At 39.3% G+C, this 19,371-nt stretch overlaps 1 protein-coding gene across 1 annotated transcript in view; it reads right to left on the reverse strand.

Annotated features, from left to right (window-relative positions):
* Positions 1–11,430: 11,430 nt before the first annotated feature.
* LOC124740720 (piggyBac transposable element-derived protein 4-like) overlaps positions 11,431–19,371 on the reverse strand; it is a 104,328-nt gene continuing 96,387 nt past the window's right edge. Inside the window, exons 2-3 of the mRNA XM_047248630.1 lie at positions 13,150–13,343; positions 11,431–13,046 (exon numbers count right to left, since the gene is read on the reverse strand). Of these exons, the coding sequence (XP_047104586.1) occupies positions 11,431–13,046; positions 13,150–13,343 (1,810 nt within the window). The remainder of the gene's footprint in view (positions 13,047–13,149; positions 13,344–19,371) is intronic.

Consider the following 19,371-nt stretch of genomic DNA (forward strand, 5'->3'; position numbering starts at 1 on the left):
ATTAAATTGAAAAGGCACAATGCCGAGAAGTACAAGAGGACTGCCACTCTAACTTTCTATGATTTGAACCTCTCCTGTGAGTCCAGTTTTAGATTCCGATGCTTCTCTGCAGGTTTACTGTATCCTTTGGACCTTCTCATTGACGATGAAACACAGATATTGCATCGGAATTAAATTCAAAAGGCACAATGCCTTCTTAAGTACAAGAGGACGGACACTCTAACTATCTATGATTTGAACCTCCCTGTGAGACCTGTTTCAGATTCCGAATCTTCAATTCAGGTTTACTGTATCCCTTGGACCTTCTTATTGACGATGAAACACAGAAATTGTATCGGAATTAAAATCAAACGACACAAAGCCGACTTAGGTATAAGAGGACTGACAATCTAACTATCTATGTTTTGAACCCCTCCTGTGGGTCCAGTTTTAGATTCCGATGCTTCACTTCAGGTTTACTGTATGCCTTGGACCTTCTTATTGACGATGAAACACAGAAATTGCATCGGAATTTAATACAAAAGGCACAATGCCGACTTAAGTAAAAGTGGACTGACACTCTCACTTTCTGTGATTTGAACCTCTCCTGTCAGTCCAGTTTTAGATTCCGATGCTTCACTTCAGGTTTACTGTATACCTTGGACCTTCTTATTGACGATAAAACACAGAAATTGTATCCGAATTTAATACAAAAGGCACAATGCCGACTTGAGTACAAGAGGAGTGACACTCTAACTTTCTATGATTTGAACTTCTCCTGTGAGTCCAGTTTTAGATTCCGGTGCTTCACTTCAGGTATACTGTATCCCTTGGACCTTCTTATTGACGATGAAACACAGAAATTGCATCCGAATTTAATACAAAAGGCACAATGCCGACTTAAGTAAAAGAGGACTGACACTCCATTTTCTGTGATTTGAACCTCTCCTGTGAGTCCAGTTTCAGATTCCGATGCTTCACTTCAGGTTTACTGTATACCTTGGACCTTCTTATTGACGATGAGACACAGAAATTGCATGCGAATTTAATACAAAAGGCACAAGACGACTTAAGTACAAGAGGACTGACACTCTAACTTTCTATGATTTGAACCTCTTCTGTGAGGTCCAGTTTGAGATTCCGATGCTTCACTTCAGGTTTACTGTATCCCTTGGACCATCTCAGTAACGATGAAACACAGAAATTGCACCCGAATTTAATACAAAAGGCAGAATGCCGACCTATGTACAAGAGGACTGACACTCTCACTTTCTATTATTTGAACCTCTCCTGTAAGTCCAGTTTTAGATTCCGATGCTTCACTTCAGGTTTACTGTATACCTTGGACCTTCTTATTGACGTTGAAACACAGAAATTGCATCCGAATTTAATACAAAAAGCCCAATGCCGACTTAAGTAAAAGTGGACTGACACTCTCACTTTCTGTGATTTGAACCTCTCCTGTCAGTCCAGTTTTAGATTCCGATGCTTCACTTCAGGTTTACTGTATACCTTGGACCTTCTTATTGACGATAAAACACAGAAATTGTATCCGAATTTAATACAAAAGGCACAATGCCGACTTGAGTACAAGAGGAGTGACACTCTAACTATCTATGATTTGAACTTCTCCTGTGAGTCCAGTTTTAGATTCCGGTGCTTCACTTCAGGTATACTGTATCCCTTGGACCTTCTTATTGACGATGAAACACAGAAATTGCATCCGAATTTAATACAAAAGGCACAATGCCGACTTAAGTAAAAGAGGACTGACACTCCATTTTCTATGATTTGAACCTCTCCTGTGAGTCCAGATTTAGATTTCGATGCTTCACTTCAGGTTTACTGTATCCCTTGGACCTTCTTATTGACGATGAAACAGAGAAATTTCATCGGAATTTAATACAAAAGGCACAATGCTGACTTAAGTAAAAAAGGACTGTAACTCCCTCTTTTTATGTTTTGAACCTTTCCTGTGAGTCCAGTTTTAGATTCCGATTGCTTCACTTCTGGTTTACTGTATACCTTGCACCTTCATATTGACGATGAAACATAGAAATTGCATCGGAATTAAATTCAAAAGGCACAATGCCGACTGAAGTACATGAGGACTGACACTCTCACTTTCTATGATTTGAACTTTTTCTGTGAGTCCAGTTTTATATTCCGGTGCTTCATTTCAGGATTACTGTATCCCTTGGACCTTCTTATTGACGATGAAACACAGAAATTGCATCCGAATTTAATACAAAATGCACAATGCCGACTTAAGTAAAAGAGGACTGACACTCTCATTTTCTATGATTTGAACCTCTCCTGTGAGTCCAGTTTTAGATTCCGATGCTTCACTTCAGGTTTACTGTATCCCTTCGACCTTCTTATTGAAGATGAAACAGAGAAATTTCATCGGAATTTAATACAAAAGGCACAATGCCAAATTAAGTAAAAGAGGACTGTCACTCTCTCTTTCTATGATTTGAACCACTCCTGTGAGACCAGTTTTAGATTCCGATGCTTCACTTCATTTTTACTGTATACCTTGCACCTTCTTATTGACGATGAAACATAGAAATTGCATCGGAATTAAATTCAAAAGGCACAATGACGACTTAAGTATAAGAGGAATGACACTTTAACTTTCTATGATTAGAACCTCTCCTGTGAGTCCAGTTTTAGATTCCGATGCTTCACTTCAGGTTAACTGTATACCTTGGACCTTCTTATTGACGATGAAATACAGAAATTGCATCCGAATTTAATACAAAAGGCACAATACCGACTTAAGTACAAGAGGACTGACACTCTCCCTTACTATGATTTGAACCTCTCCTGTGAGTCCAGTTTTAGATTCCGATGCTTCACTTAATTTTTACTGTATACCTTGCACCTTCTTATTGACGATGAAACACAGAAATTGCATCGGAATTAAATTCAAAAGGCACAATGCCGCCTTAAGTACAAGAGGACTGACACTCTAACTTTCTATGATTTGAACCTCTCCTGTGAGTCCAGTTTTAGATTCCGATGCTTCACTTCAGGTTTACTGTATCCCTTGGGCTTTCTTATTAATGATGAAATACAGAAATCGCATCTGAATTTAATACAAAAGGCACAACACCGACTTAAGTACAAGAGGACAGACACTCTCCCTTTCTATGATTTGAACCTCTCCTGTGAGTCCAGTTTTAGATTAAGATGCTTCACTTCAGGTTTACTGTATCCCTTGGACCTTCTTATTGACGATGAAACACAGAAATTTCATCGGAAGTTAATACAAAAGGCACAATGCCGACTTAAGTACAAGAGGACTGACGCTCTAACTATCTATGATTTGAACCCCTCCTGTGAGTCCAGTTTTAGATTGCGATGCTTCACTTCAGGTTTACTGAATCCCTTGGACCTTCTTATTGATGATTAACCACAGAATTTAATCTGAAATTATTACAAAAGGCGCAATGCCGACTTAAGTACAAGAGGACTGACACTCTCACTTTCTATGATTTGAACCTCTCCTGTGAGTCCAGTTTTAGATTCCCATGCTTCATTTCAGGTTTACTGTATACGTTGCACCGTCTTCTTGACGATGAAACATAAAAATTGCATCGGAATTAAATTCAAAAGGCACAATGCAGATGTAAGTACAAGTGGTCTGACACTCTAACTTTCTATGATTTGAACCTGTCATGTGAGTCCAGTATGGATTCCGATGCGTCACTTCAGGTTTACTGTATACCTTGCACCATCTTATTGAAGATGAAACACAGAAATTGCATCCGAATTAAATTGAAAAGGCACAATGCCGAGAAGTACAAGAGGACGGCCACTCTAACTTTCTATGATTTGAACCTCTCCTGTGAGTCCAGTTTTAGCTTCCGATGCTTCTCAGCAGGTTTACTGTATCCTTTGGACCTTCTCATTGATGATGAAATACAGAAACTGCATCCGAATTTAATACAAAACGCACAATGCGGACTTAAGTAAAAGAGGACTAACACTCTCTCTTTCTATGATTTGAACCTCCCCTGTGAGTCCAGTTTTGGATTCCGATGCTTCACTTCGGGTTTACTGTATACCTTGCACCGTCTTATAGACGATAAAACTTAAAATTTGCACCGGAATTAAATTCAAAGGGGACAATGCCGACGTAAGTACAAGAGGACTGACACTCTATCTTTCTATGATTTGAACCTGTCCTGTGAGTCCTGTTTTGGATTCCGATGCGTAACTTCAGGTTTACTGTATACCTTGCAGCGTCTTATTGAAGATGAAACACAGGAATTGCATCGGAATTAAATTCAAAAGACACATTGCCGACAAGTACAAGAGGACTGACACTTTAACTTTCTATGATTTGAACCTCTCCTGTGAGTCCAGTTATAGATTTCGATGCTTCTCTTCAGGTTTACTGTATCCTTTGGACCATCTTATTGACGATGAAACACATAAATTGCATCGGTATTCAATTCAATTCATAGGCACAATTCCTTCTTAAGTACAAGAGGGCTGACACTCTAACCTTCTATGATTTGAACCGCTCCTGTTGGTCCACTATTAGATTCCGATGCTTCACTTCAGGTTTACTGTATCCCTTGGACCTTCTTATTGACGATGAAACACAGAAATTGCATCCGAATTTAATACAAAAGGCAGAATGCGGACTTAAGTACAAGAGGACTGACACTCTCACTTTCTATTATTTGAACCTCTCCTGTAAGTCCAGTTTTAGATTCCGATGCTTCACTTCAGGTTTACTGTATACCTTGGACCTTCTTATTGACGTTGAAACACAGAAATTGCACCCGAATTTAATACAAAAAGCCCAATGCCGACTTAAGTAAAAGTGGACTGACACTCACACTTTCTGTGATTTGAACCTCTCCTGTCAGTCCAGTTTTAGATTCCGATGCTTCACTTCAGGTTTACTGTATACCTTGGACCTTCTTATTGACGATAAAACACAGAAATTGTATCCGAATTTAATACAAAAGGCACAATGCCGACTTGAGTACAAGAGGAGTGACACTCTAACTTTCTATGATTTGAACTTCTCCTGTGAGTCCAGTTTTAGATTCCGGTGCTTCACTTCAGGTATACTGTATCCCTTGGACCTTCTTATTGACGATGAAACACAGAAATTGCATCCGAATTTAATACAAAAGGCACAATGCCGACTTAAGTAAAAGAGGACTGACACTCCATTTTCTATGATTTGAACCTCTCCTGTGAGTCCAGTTTTAGATTTCGGTGCTTCACTTCAGGTTTACTGTATCCCTTGGACCTTCTTATTGACGATGAAACAGAGTAATTTCATCGGAATTTAATACAAAAGGCACAATGCCGACTTAAGTAAAAGAGGACCGTCACTCTCTCTTTTTATGTTTTGAACCTCTCCTGTGAGTCCAGTTTAAGATTCCGATGCTTCACTTCAGGTTTACTGAATACCTTGCACCTTCATATTGACGATGAAACATAGAAATTGCATCGGAATTAAATTCAAAAGGCACAATGCCGACTGAAGTACATGAGGACTGACACTCTCACTTTCTATGATTTGAACCTTTTCTGTGAGTCCAGTTTTATATTCCGGTGCTTCATTTCAGGATTACTGTATCCCTTGGACCTCCTTATTGTCGATGAAACACAGAAATTGCATCCGAATTTAATACAAAATGCACAATGCCAACTTAAGTAAAAGAGGACTGACACTCTCATTTTCTATGATTTGAACCTCTCCTGTGAGTCCAGTTTTAGATTCCGATGCTTCACTTCAGGTTTACTGTATCCCTTCGACCTTCTTATTGAAGATGAAACAGAGAAATTTCATCGGAATTTAATACAAAAGGTACAATGCCAAATTAAGTAAAAGAGGACTGTCACTCTCTCTTTCTATGATTTGAACCACTCCTGTGAGTCCAGTTTTAGATTCCGATGCTTCACTTCATTTTTACTGTATACCTTGCACCTTCTTATTGACGATGAAACATAGAAATTGCATCGGAATTAAATTCAAAAGGCACAATGCCGACTTAAGTACAAGAGGAATGACACTCTAACATTCTATGATTTGAACCTCTCCTGTGAGTCCAGTTTTAGATTCCGATGCTTCACTTCAGGTTAACTGTATCCCTTGGACCTTCTTATTGACGATGAAATACAGAAATTGCATCCGAATTTAATACAAAAGGCACAATACAGACTTAAGTACAAGAGGACTGACACTCTCCCTTACTATGATTTGAACCTCTCCTGTGAGTCCAGTTTTAGATTCCGATGCTTCACTTCAGGTTTACTGTATCCCTTTGGCCTTCTTATTAATGATGAAATACAGAAATCGCATCTGAATTTAATACAAAAGGCACAACACCGACTTAAGTACAAGAGGACAGACACTCTCCCTTTCTATGATTTGAACCTCTCCTGTGAGTCCAGTTTTAGATTAAGATGCTTCACTTCAGGTTTACTGTATCCCTTGGACCTTCTTATTGACGATGAAACACAGAAATTTCATCGGAAGTTAATACAAAAGGCACAATGCCGACTTAAGTACAAGAGGACTGACACTCTAACTATCTTTGATTTGAACCCCTCCTGTGAGTCCAGTTTTAGATTGCGATGCTTCACTTCAGGTTTACTGAATCCCTTGGACCTTCTTATTGATGATTAACCACAGAATTTAATCTGAAATTATTACAAAAGGCGCAATGCCGACTTAAGTACAGGAGGACTGACACTCTCACTTTCTATGATTTAAACCTCTCCTGTGAGTCCAGTTTTAGATTCCGATGCTTCATTTCTGGTTTACTGTATACGTTGCACCGTCTTCTTGACGATGAAACATAAAAATTGCATCGGAATTAAATTCAAAAGGCACAATGCCGATGTAAGTACAAGAGGTCTGACACTCTAACTTTCCATAATTTGAACCTGTCCTGTGACTCCAGTTTTGGATTCAGATGCGTCACTTCAGGTTTACTGTATACCTTGCACCATCTTATTGAAGATGAAACACAGAAATTGCATCCGAATTAAATTGAAAAGGCACAATGCCGAGAAGTACAAGAGGACTGCCACTCTAACTTTCTATGATTTGAACCTCTCCTGTGAGTCCAGTTTTAGATTCCGATGCTTCACTGCAGGTTTACTGTATCCTTTGGACCTTCTCATTGATGATGAAATACAGAAACTACATCCGAATTTAATACAAAACGCACAATGCGGACTTAAGTAAAAGAGGACTAACACTCTCTCTTTCTATGATTTGAACCTCTCCTGTGAGTCCAGTTTTAGATTCCGATGCTTCACTTCGGGTTTACTGTATACCTTGCACAGTCTTATAGACGATGAAACGTAAAATTTGCACCGGAATTAAATTCAAAGGGGACAATGCCGACGTAAGTACAAGAGGACTGACACTCTAACTTTCTATGATTTGAACCTGTCCTGTGAGTCCAGTTTTGGATTCCGATGCGTCACTTCAGGTTTACTGTATACCTTGCACCGTCTTATTGAAGATGAAACACAGAAATTGCATCCGAATTAAATTGAAAAGGCACAATGCCGAGAAGTACAAGAGGACTGCCACTCTAACTTTCTATAATTTGAACCTCTCCTGTGAGTCCAGTTTTAGATTCCGAAGCTTCTCTGCAGGTTTACTGTATCCTTTGGACCTTCTCATTGACGATGAAACACAGATATTGCATCGGAATTAAATTCAAAAGGCACAATGCCTTCTTAAGTACAAGAGGACTGACACTTTAACTATCTATGATTTGAACCTCCCTGTGAGACCTGTTTCAGATTCCGAATCTTCATTTCAGGTTTACTGTATCCCTTGGACCTACTTATTGACGATGAAACACAGAAATTGCATCGGAATTAAAATCAAACGACACAATGCCGACTTCGGTATAAGAGGACTGACACTCTAACTATCTATGTTTTGAACCCCTCCTGTGGGTCCAGTTTTAGATTCCGATGCTTCACTTCAGGTTTACTGTATGCCTTGGACCTTCTTATTGACGATGAAACACAGAAATTGCATCGGAATTTAATACCAAAGGCACAATGCCGACTTAAGTACAAGAGGACTGACACTCTCACTTTCTATGATTTGAACCTCTCCTGTGAGTCCAGTTTTAGATTCCGATGCCTCACTTCGGGTTTACTGTATACCTTCCACCGTCTTATAGACGGTGAAACTTAAAATTTGCACCGGAATTAAATTCAAAGGGGACAATGCCGACGTAAGTACAAGAGGACTGACACTCTCACTTTCTATTATTTGAACCTCTCCTGTAAGTCCAGTTTTAGATTCCGATGCTTTACTTCAGGTTTACTGTATACCTTGGACCTTCTTATTGACGTTGAAACACAGAAATTGCACCCGAATTTAATACAAAAAGCCCAATGCCGACTTAAGTAAAAGTGGACTGACACTCTCACTTTCTGTGATTTGAACCTCTCCTGTCAGTCCAGTTTTAGATTCCGATGCTTCACTTCAGGTTTACTGTATACCTTGGACCTTCTTATTGACGATAAAACACAGAAATTGTATCCGAATTTAATACAAAAGGCACAATGCCGACTTGAGTACAAGAGGAGTGACACTCTAACTTTCTATGATTTGAACTTCTCCTGTGAGTCCAGTTTTTGATTCCGGTGCTTCACTTCAGGTATACTGTATCCCTTGGACCTTCTTATTGACGATCAAACACAGAAATTGCATCCGAATTTAATACAAAATGCACAATGCCGACTTAAGTAAAAGAGGACTGACACTCCATTTTCTATGATTTGAACCTCTCCTGTGTGTCCAGTTTTAGATTTCGATGCTTCACTTCAGGTTTACTGTATCCCTTGGACCTTCTTATTGACGATGAAACAGAGTAATTTCATCGGAATTTAATACAAAAGGCACAATGCCGACTTAAGTAAAAGAGGACTGTCACTCTCTCTTTTTATGTTTTGAACCTCTCCTGTGAGTCCAGTTTTAGATTCCGATGCTTCACTTCAGGTTTACTGAATACCTTGCACCTTCATATTGACGATGAAACATAGAAATTGCATCGGAATTAAATTCAAAAGGCACAATGCCGACTGAAGTGAATGAGGACTGACACTCTCACTTTCTATGATTTGAACCTTTTCTGTGAGTCCAGTTTTATATTCCGGTGCTTCATTTCAGGATTACTGTATCCCTTGGACCTTCTTATTGTCGATGAAACACAGAAATTGCATCCGAATTTAATACAAAATGCACAATGCCGACTTAAGTAAAAGAGGACTGACACTCTCATTTTCTATGATTTGAACCTCTCCTGTGAGTCCAGTTTTAGATTCCGATGCTTCACTTCAGGTTTACTGTATCCCTTCGACCTTCTTATTGAAGATGAAACAGAGAAATTTCATCGGAATTTAATACAAAAGGCACAATGCCAAATTAAGTAAAACAGGACTGTCACTCTCTCTTTCTATGATTTGATCCACTCCTGTGAGTCCAGTTTTAGATTCCGATGCTTCACTTCATTTTTACTGTATACCTTGCACCTTCCTATTGACGATGAAACATAGAAATTGCATCGGAATTAAATTCAAAAGGCACAATGCCGACTTAAGTACAAGAGGAATGACACTCTAACATTCTATGATTTGAACCTCTCCTGTGAGTCCAGTTTTAGATTCCGATGCTTCACTTCAGGTTAACTGCATCCCTTGGACCTTCTTATTGACGATGAAATACAGAAATTGCATCCGAATTTAATACAAAAGGCACAATACAGACTTAAGTACAAGAGGACTGACACTCTCCCTTACTATGATTTGAACCTCTCCTGTGAGTCCAGTTTTAGATTCCGATGCTTCACTTCAGGTTTACTGTATCCCTTGGACCTTCTTATTGACGATGAAACACAGAAATTTCATCGGAAGTTAATACAAAAGGCACAATTCCGACTAAAGTACAAGAGGACTGACACTCTAACTATCTATGATTTGAACCCCTCCTGTGAGTCCAGTTTTAGATTGCGATGCTTCACTTCAGGTTTACTGAATCCCTTGGACCTTCTTATTGATGATTAACCACAGAATTTAATCTGAAATTATTACAAAAGGCGCAATGCCGACTTAAGTACAAGAGGACTGACACTCTCACTTTCTATGATTTGAACCTCTCCTGTGAGTCCAGTTTTAGATTCCGATGCTTCATTTCAGGTTTACTGTATACGTTGCACCGTCTTCTTGACGATGAAACATAAAAATTGCATCGGAATTAAATTCAAAAGGCACAATGCTGATGTAAGTACAAGAGGTCTGACACTCTAACTTTCTATGATTTGAACCTGTCCTGTGAGTCCAGTTTTGGATTCCGATGCGTCGCTTCACGTTTACTGTATACCTTGCACCATCTTATTGAAGATGAAACACAGAAATTGCATCCGAATTAAATTGAAAAGGCACAATGCCGAGAAGTACAAGAGGACTGCCACTCTAACTTTCTATGATTTGAACTTCTCCTGTGAGTCCAGTTTTAGATTCCGATGCTTCTCTGCAGGTTTACTGTATCCTTTGGACTTTCTCATTGATGATGAAATACAGAAACTGCATTCGAATTTAATACAAAACGCACAATGCGGACTTAAGTAAAAGAGGACTAAAACTCTCTCTTTCTATGATTTGAACCTCTCCTGTGAGTCCAATTTTAGATTCCGATGCTTCAGTTCAGGTTTACTGTATACCTTGCACGTTCGTATTGACGATGAAACACAGATATAGCATCGGCATTAAATTCAAAAGGCACAATGCCGACATAAGTACAAGAGGACTGACAATCTATCTCTCTATGATTTTAACCTGTCCTGTGAGTCCAGTTTTGGATTCCGATGCGTCACTTCAGGTTTACTGTATACCTTGCACCATCTTATTGAAGATGAAACACAGAAATTGCATCCGAATTAAATTGAAAAGGCACAATGCCGAGAAGTACAAGAGGACTGCCACTCTAACTTTCTATGATTTGAACTTCTCCTGTGAGTCCAGTTTTAGATTCCGATGCTTCTCTGCAGGTTTACTGTATCCTTTGGACTTTCTCATTGATGATGAAATACAGAAACTGCATCCGAATTTAACACTCTCTGTACCAGGCCTATTTTATGCACCCGTCCCTAGAAACCGGGCAATTTTACCAATATTAAAAAAATTACTGCATCAAATCTACTGTTTGGATTGTGGCAAATTTGGTACCATCTTGAAGCTGCACATTTCTACTTTAATTCTGAGTGAAAGAAACTACTTTACAATGCACAGCTTTAAGGTACAGTTATAGAAATCACTTAGATGTTTTAAGAATTTAGAAAAAGTCATACGAATAAGGGAATACAATTGTGATTTATTTTTAACCAAAATTGTGGCACTACATTACATGTTTCTGATAGTATACAGTATTACATATAAATTTCACACAGAATCATATTGTTTTTTAGTGTGGAAAATTTTAAAGCAAGGTTCCAGGCAGAGTGCAACGCCACACTGTTCACATTCGTATCGTGTCTCTTTGCGAGAAGCCTTGCCACTCTGTTTCTTGCTCCTGGAACTGCACACGTGACACACACGAGCAGCATACTTCTTAGTAGTTGCAGGTATGTGCTGCAAAAAATGTCTCTTTGTTAGCCGACCTACAGTTCCTTCATTTCTTGGAATGAATTCAAGTGTGTCGTCTTCAACAAGCTGAACTGCAAGCACTGTTATAAAGTCTGTTATTGTAATTTTCTTCCTGTGCACTGCATTGTACAGCCAAAATGCATTTGATACTCCCATAAGCAGCAAATGGAAATATAATTTTCGCCACCATTTCACAGTTCTGTGCTGGAACGGATTGTACTGCAGGCGTTGGTCTCCAATATCCACTCCAATTTTATTGAGGTTGTAATCAAGTACCTGAAGTGGTTTCAATACTACAGACCCATTTCTCTTAGTATGCGTACCAAATGTTGCTTGATGCCTTGTAGACAATGTATACACATCTCTCTTATCTTTCCACTTCATTGCCAATACATTATCTTTACGCCGAAAAGACATTTCGCCCTTTTTCAGCTTAGCAGATACTAAATCTTTAGGCAATCCTTTCCTGGATTTGTTCACAGTACCAACAGCTCCAGTGCCTTTCTCTGCCAGTTGCTGAAATAGCTCTGGACTGGAATAAAATCGATCTAAATACACAGTGTGGCCTTTGTTCAGCAAGCTGCTGTCAGACAACAATCGCAAAATAACCGCAGACGAAGAATTGTCAACAATATGCTTACCAGCATAAACTTCAAAATTTACAACATAGCCACTACTGGCTTCAGCAACAGCATATACTTTCAGTCCATACTTATGAGGCTTATTTTGCATGTAAACACGGAAACTCACACGACCTCGAAATGGGCAAATTCCTTCATCAATTGTCACTTTTTCTGAGGGACGATATGCCTGGATACATCGCTCCTTCAAATTATTATAATATGGCAAAACTTTGTAAAGTGGATGAAATCCATCTTCGCCTGGTTTTTTCTGATTTGAATTGTCAACAAGATGCAAGCATGACAGTATCTGAGTGAAACGCAAACGGCTCATGACATGGGGACAAAAGTTACAACTAAGAACAGGATTAGTGCTCCAATGGTCCGCAATTTTGGGCTTTTTCGAAACACACATGTGGAAAATAATACCCAAGAAACGCCTCATCTCACTTATAGTCACTGGCTTCCACGAACTCAAAACTGAATGGGGCTTCAGATTATTTCCTCTTCTTTTCTTCTGTATTGTCTGTGATGCATACAAATTTGTCTGTCTCTTGAGTTCATTTACGTCACTGTCAGTAAGGAACACTTTACTGCAATCCAGTACAGAACTCGACTCATCAATATCCACTAGTATCTGCCTGGGTGTCGTGTTGACAGGCAGAGGTCGGTAGGTGTCAACTGCAGTCCACTCACTGTCTTTCGGATACGGCACAGCTGCTGGATTTGAAGCAACACCTTCAACATCATTCTCGTCTTCATCTGAAGACAAACTGTCATCAATCTCGTCTTCTAAAAAGAATATCACATTATGTGTAACTACATACATCGTTTACACATGTTCAACAGATATGTGCGTACTGCACAATTACGTGGAAAATTCGGAAATACGTACCTTCAAACACACCATTGCATTCAGAATCGTCTGAATCACTCTCTACATTATCCAGAGTGTCGCTATGATTGATCAAATCCGCAATTTCTGCGTCTGATAAACCGCGCCGAAACATGATGACAAACAACTGAATGATATACAGACTGAGAACGCAAAGATAAGTTTTAACATGAATTACAGCGCTGCCGTGACATCTATGGACGCATTTTGTTAATAAACATCTGAAAAACGTATAGCGCTGGCCAAACCCGTAGAAATAACGTTGCAGTGTTTTGAATGAAATTAAATGTAGCGGCCCGTAAATTTTACGGGCTTGGTGATTTTCGCGCGATCCCAGGCCCGTAAATTTTACGGGCTTGGCGCTTAGAGTGTTAATACAAAACGCACAATGCGGACTTAAGTAAAAGAGGACTAAAACTCTCTCTTTCTATGATTTGAACCTCTCCTGTGAGTCCAATTTTAGATTCCGATGCTTCAGTTCAGGTTTACTGTATACCTTGCACGTTCGTATTGACGATGAAACACAGATATAGCATCGGCATTAAATTCAAAAGGCACAATGCCGACATAAGTACAAGAGGACTGACACTCTTACTATCTATGATTTGAACCTCCCTGTGAGACCGTTTTCAGATTCCGTATCTTTAGGTTTACTGTATCCCTTGGACCTTCTTATTGACGATGAAATACAGAAACTGCATCCGAATTTAATGCAAAACGCACAATGCGGACTTAAGTAAAGGAGGACTAACACTCTCTCTTTCTATGATTTGAACCTCTCCTGTGAGTCCAGTTTTAGATTCCGATGCTTCACTTCGGGTTTACTGTATACCTTGCACAGTCTTATAGACGATGAAACGTAAAATTTGCACCGGAATTAAATTCAAAGGGGACAATGCCGACGTAAGTACAAGAGGACTGACACTCTAACTTTCTATGATTTGAACCTGTCCTGTGAGTCCAGTTTTGGATTCCGATGCGTCACTTCAGGTTTACTGTATACCTTGCACCGTCTTATTGAAGATAAAACACAGAAATTGCATCCGAATAAAATTGAAAAGGCACAATGCCGAGAAGTACAAGAGGACTGCCACTCTAACTTTCTATAATTTGAACCTCTCCTGTGAGTCCAGTTTTAGATTCCGAAGCTTCTCTGCAGGTTTACTGTATCCTTTGGACCTTCTCATTGACGATGAAACACAGATATTGCATCGGAATTAAATTCAAAAGGCACAATGCCTTCTTAAGTAGAAGAGGACTGACACTTTAACTATCTATGATTTGAACCTCCCTGTGAGACCTGTTTCAGATTCCGAATCTTCATTTCAGGTTTACTGTATCCCTTGGACCTACTTATTGACGATGAAACACAGAAATTGCATCGGAATTAAAATCAAACGACACAATGCCGACTTAGGTATAAGAGGACTGACACTCTAACTATCTATGTTTTGAACCCCTCCTGTGGGTCCAGTTTTAGATTCCGATGCTTCACATCAGGTTTACTGTATGCCTTGGACCTTCTTATTGACGATGAAACACAGAAATTGCATCGGAATTTAATACCAAAGGCACAATGCCGACTTAAGTACAAGAGGACTGACACTCTCACTTTCTATGATTTGAACCTCTCCTGTGAGTCCAGTTTTAGACTCCGATGCCTCACTTCGGGTTTACTGTATACCTTCCACCGTCTTATAGACGGTGAAACTTAAAATTTGCACCGGAATTAAATTCAAAGGGGACAATGCCGACGTAAGTACAAGAGGACTGACACTCTCACTTTCCATTATTTGAACCTCTCCTGTAAGTCCAGTTTTAGATTCCGATGCTTCACTTCAGGTTTACTGTATACCTTGGACCTTCTTATTGACGTTGAAACACAGAAATTGCACCCGAATTTAATACAAAAAGCCCAATGCCGACTTAAGTAAAAGTGGACTGACACTCTCACTTTCTGTGATTTGATCCTCTCCTGTCAGTCCAGTTTTAGATTCCGATGCTTCACTTCAGGTTTACTGTATACCTTGGACCTTCTTATTGACGATAAAACACAGAAATTGTATCCGAATTTAATACAAAAGGCACAATGCCGACTTGAGTACAAGAGGAGTGACACTCTAACTTTCTATGATTTGAACTTCTCCTGTGAGTCCAGTTTTTGATTCCGGTGCTTCACTTCAGGTATACTGTATCCCTTGGACCTTCTTATTGACGATCAAACACAGAAATTGCATCCGAATTTAATACAAAAGGCACAATGCCGACTTAAGTAAAAGAGGACTGACACTCCATTTTCTATGATTTGAACCTCTCCTGTGAGTCCAGTTTTAGATTTCGATGCTTCACTTCAGGTTTACTGTATCCCTTGGACCTTCTTATTGACGATGAAACAGAGTAATTTCATCGGAATTTAATACAAAAGGCACAATGCCGACTTAAGTAAAAGAGGACTGTCGCTCTCTCTTTTTATGTTTTGAACCTCTCCTGTGAGTCCAGTTTTAGATTCCGATGCTTCACTTCAGGTTTACTGAATACCTTGCACCTTCATATTGACGATGAAACATAGAAATTGCATCGGAATTAAATTCAAAAGGCACAATGCCGACTGAAGTAAATGAGGACTGACACTCTCACTTTCTATGATTTGAACCTTTTCTGTGAGTCCAGTTTTATATTCCGGTGCTTCATTTCAGGATTACTGTATCCCTTGGACCTTCTTATTGTCGATGAAACACAGAAATTGCATCCGAATTTAATACAAAATGCACAATGCCGACTTAAGTAAAAGAGGACTGACACTCTCATTTTCTATGATTTGAACCTCTCCTGTGAGTCCAGTTTTAGATTCCGATGCTTCACTTCAGGTTTACTGTATCCCTTCGACCTTCTTATTGAAGATGAAACAGAGAAATTTCATCGGAATTTAATACAAAAGGCACAATGCCAAATTAAGTAAAAGAGGACTGTCACTCTCTCTTTCTATGATTTGAACCACTCCTGTGAGTCCAGTTTTAGATTCCGATGCTTCACTTCATTTTTACTGTATACCTTGCACCTTCCTATTGACGATGAAACATAGAAATTGCATCGGAATTAAATTCAAAAGGCACAATGCCGACTTAAGTACAAGAGGAATGACACTCTAACATTCTATGATTTGAACCTCTCCTGTGAGTCCAGTTTTAGATTCCGATGCTTCACTTCAGGTTAACTGTATCCCTTGGACCTTCTTATTGACGATGAAATACAGAAATTGCATCCGAATTTAATACAAAAGGCACAATACAGACTTAAGTACAAGAGGACTGACACTCTCCCTTACTATGATTTGAACCTCTCCTGTGAGTCCAGTTTTAGATTCCGATGCTTCACTTCAGGTTTACTGTATCCCTTGGACCTTCTTATTGACGATGAAACACAGAAATTTCATCGGAAGTTAATACAAAAGGCACAATTCCGACTTAAGTACAAGAGGACTGACACTCTAACTATCTATGATTTGAACCCCTCCTGTGAGTCCAGTTTTATATTGCGATGCTTCACTTCAGGTTTACTGAATCCCTTGGACCTTCTTATTGATGATTAACCACAGAATTTAATCTGAAATTATTACAAAAGGCGCAATGCCGACTTAAGTACAATCGGACTGACACTCTTACTTTCTATGATTTGAACCTCTCCTGTGAGTCCAGTTTTAGATTCCGATGCTTCATTTCAGGTTTACTGTATACGTTGCACCGTCTTCTTGACGATGAAACATAAAAATTGCATCGGAATTAAATTCAAAAGGCACAATGCTGATGTAAGTACAAGAGGTCTGACACTCTAACTTTCTATGATTTGAACCTGTCCTGTGAGTCCAGTTTTGGATTCCGATGCGTCACTTCACGTTAACTGTATACCTTGCACCATCTTATTGAAGATGAAACACAGAAATTGCATCCGAATTAAATTGAAAAGGCACAATGCCGAGAAGTACAAGAGGACTGCCACTCTAACTTTCTATGATTTGAACCTCTCCTGTGAGTCCAGTTTTAGATTCCGATGCTTCTCTGCAGGTTTACTGTATCCTTTGGACTTTCTCATTGATGATGAAATACAGAAACTGCATCCGAATTTAATACAAAACGCACAATGCGGACTTAAGTAAAAGAGGACTAAAACTCTCTCTTTCTATGATTTGAACCTCTCCTGTGAGTCCAATTTTAGATTCCGATGCTTCAGTTCAGGTTTACTGTATACCTTGCACGTTCGTATTGACGATGAAACACAGATATAGCATCGGCATTAAATTCAAAAGGCACAATGCCGACTTAAGTACAAGAGGACTGACAATCTATCTCTCTATGATTTGAACCTGTCCTGTGAGTCCAGTTTTGGATTCCGATGCGTCACTTCAGGTTTACTGTATACCTTGCACCGTCTTATTGAAGATGAAACACAGATATTGCATCGGAATTAAATTCAAAAGGCACAATGCCTTCTTAGGTACAAGAGGACTGACACTCTTACTATCTATGATTTGAACCTCCCTGTGAGACCGTTTTCAGATTCCGAATCTTCAGGTTTACTGTATCCCTTGGACCTTCTTATTGACGATGAAATACAGAAACTGCATCCGAATTTAATACAAAACGCACAATGCGGACTTAAGTAAAAGAGGACTAACACTCTCTCTTTCTATGATTTGAACCTCTCCTGTGAGTCCAGTTTTAGATTCCGATGCTTCACTTCGGGTTTACTGTATACCTTGCACAGTCTTATAGACGATGAAACTTAAAATTTGCACCGGAATTAAATTCAAAGGGGACAATGCCGACGTAAGTACAAGAGGACTGACACTCTAACTTTCTATGATTTGAACCTGTCCTGTGAGTCCAGTTTTGGATTACGATGCGTCACTTCAGGTTTACTGTATACCTTGCACCGTCTTATTGAAGATGAAACACAGAAATTGCATCCGAATTAAATTGAAAAGGCACAATGCCGAGAAGTACAAGAGGACTGCCACTCTAACTTTCTATAATTTGAACCTCTCCTGTGAGTCCAGTTTTAGATTCCGAAGCTTCTCTGCAGGTTTATTGTATTCTTTGGACCTTCTCATTGACGATGAAACACAGATATTGCATCGGAATTAAATTCAAAAGGCACAATGCCTTCTTAAGTACAAGAGGACTGACACTTTAACTATCTATGATTTGAACCTCCCTGTGAGACCTGTTTCAGATTTCGAATCTTCATTTCAGGTTTACTGTATCCCTTGGACCTTCTTATTGACGATGAAACACAGAAATTGCATCGGAATTAAAATCAAACGACACAATGCCGACTTAGGTATAAGAGGACTGACACTCTAACTATCTATGTTTTGAACCCCTCCTGTGGGTCCAGTTTTAGATTCCGATGCTTCACTTCAGGTTTACTGTATGCCTTGGACCTTCTTATTGACGATGAAACACAGAAATTGCATCGGAATTTAATACCAAAGGCACAATGCCGACTTAAGTACAAGAGGACTGACACTCTCACTTTCTACGATTTGAACCTCTCCTGTGAGTCCAGTTTTAGATTCCGATGCCTCACTTCGGGTTTACTGTATACCTTCCACCGTCTTATAGACGGTGAAACTTAAAATTTGCACCGGAATTAAATTCAAAGGGGACAATGCCGACGTAAGTACAAGAGGACTGACACTCTAACTTTCTATGATTTGAACCTCTCCTGTGAGTCCAGTTTTAGATCCCGATGCTACACTTCAGGTTTACTGTATACCTTGCACCGTCTTATTGACGATGAAACATAGAAATTGCATCCGAATTAAATTCAAAAGACACATTGCCGACAAGTACAAGAGGACTGACACTTTAACTATCTATGATTTGAACCTCTCCTGTGAGTCCAGTTATAGATTTCGATGCTTCACTTCAGCTTTACTGTATCCCTTGGACCTTCTTATTGACGATGAAACACAGAAATTGCATCCGAGTTTAATACAAAAGGCACAATGCCGAATTAAGTAAAGGAGTACTGACACTCTCACTTTCTGTGATTTGAAAATCTCCTGTGAGTCCAGTTTCAGATTCCGATGCTTCACTTCAGGTTTACTGTATACCTTGGACCTTCTTATTGACGATGAGACACAGAAATTGCATCCGAATTTAATACAAAAGGCACAATGACGACTTAAGTACAAGAGGACTGACACTCTAACTTTCTATG

This window comes from Schistocerca piceifrons, unplaced genomic scaffold, assembly GCF_021461385.2.
Source record: "Schistocerca piceifrons isolate TAMUIC-IGC-003096 unplaced genomic scaffold, iqSchPice1.1 HiC_scaffold_1806, whole genome shotgun sequence".
Classification (NCBI taxonomy): domain Eukaryota; kingdom Metazoa; phylum Arthropoda; class Insecta; order Orthoptera; family Acrididae; genus Schistocerca; species Schistocerca piceifrons.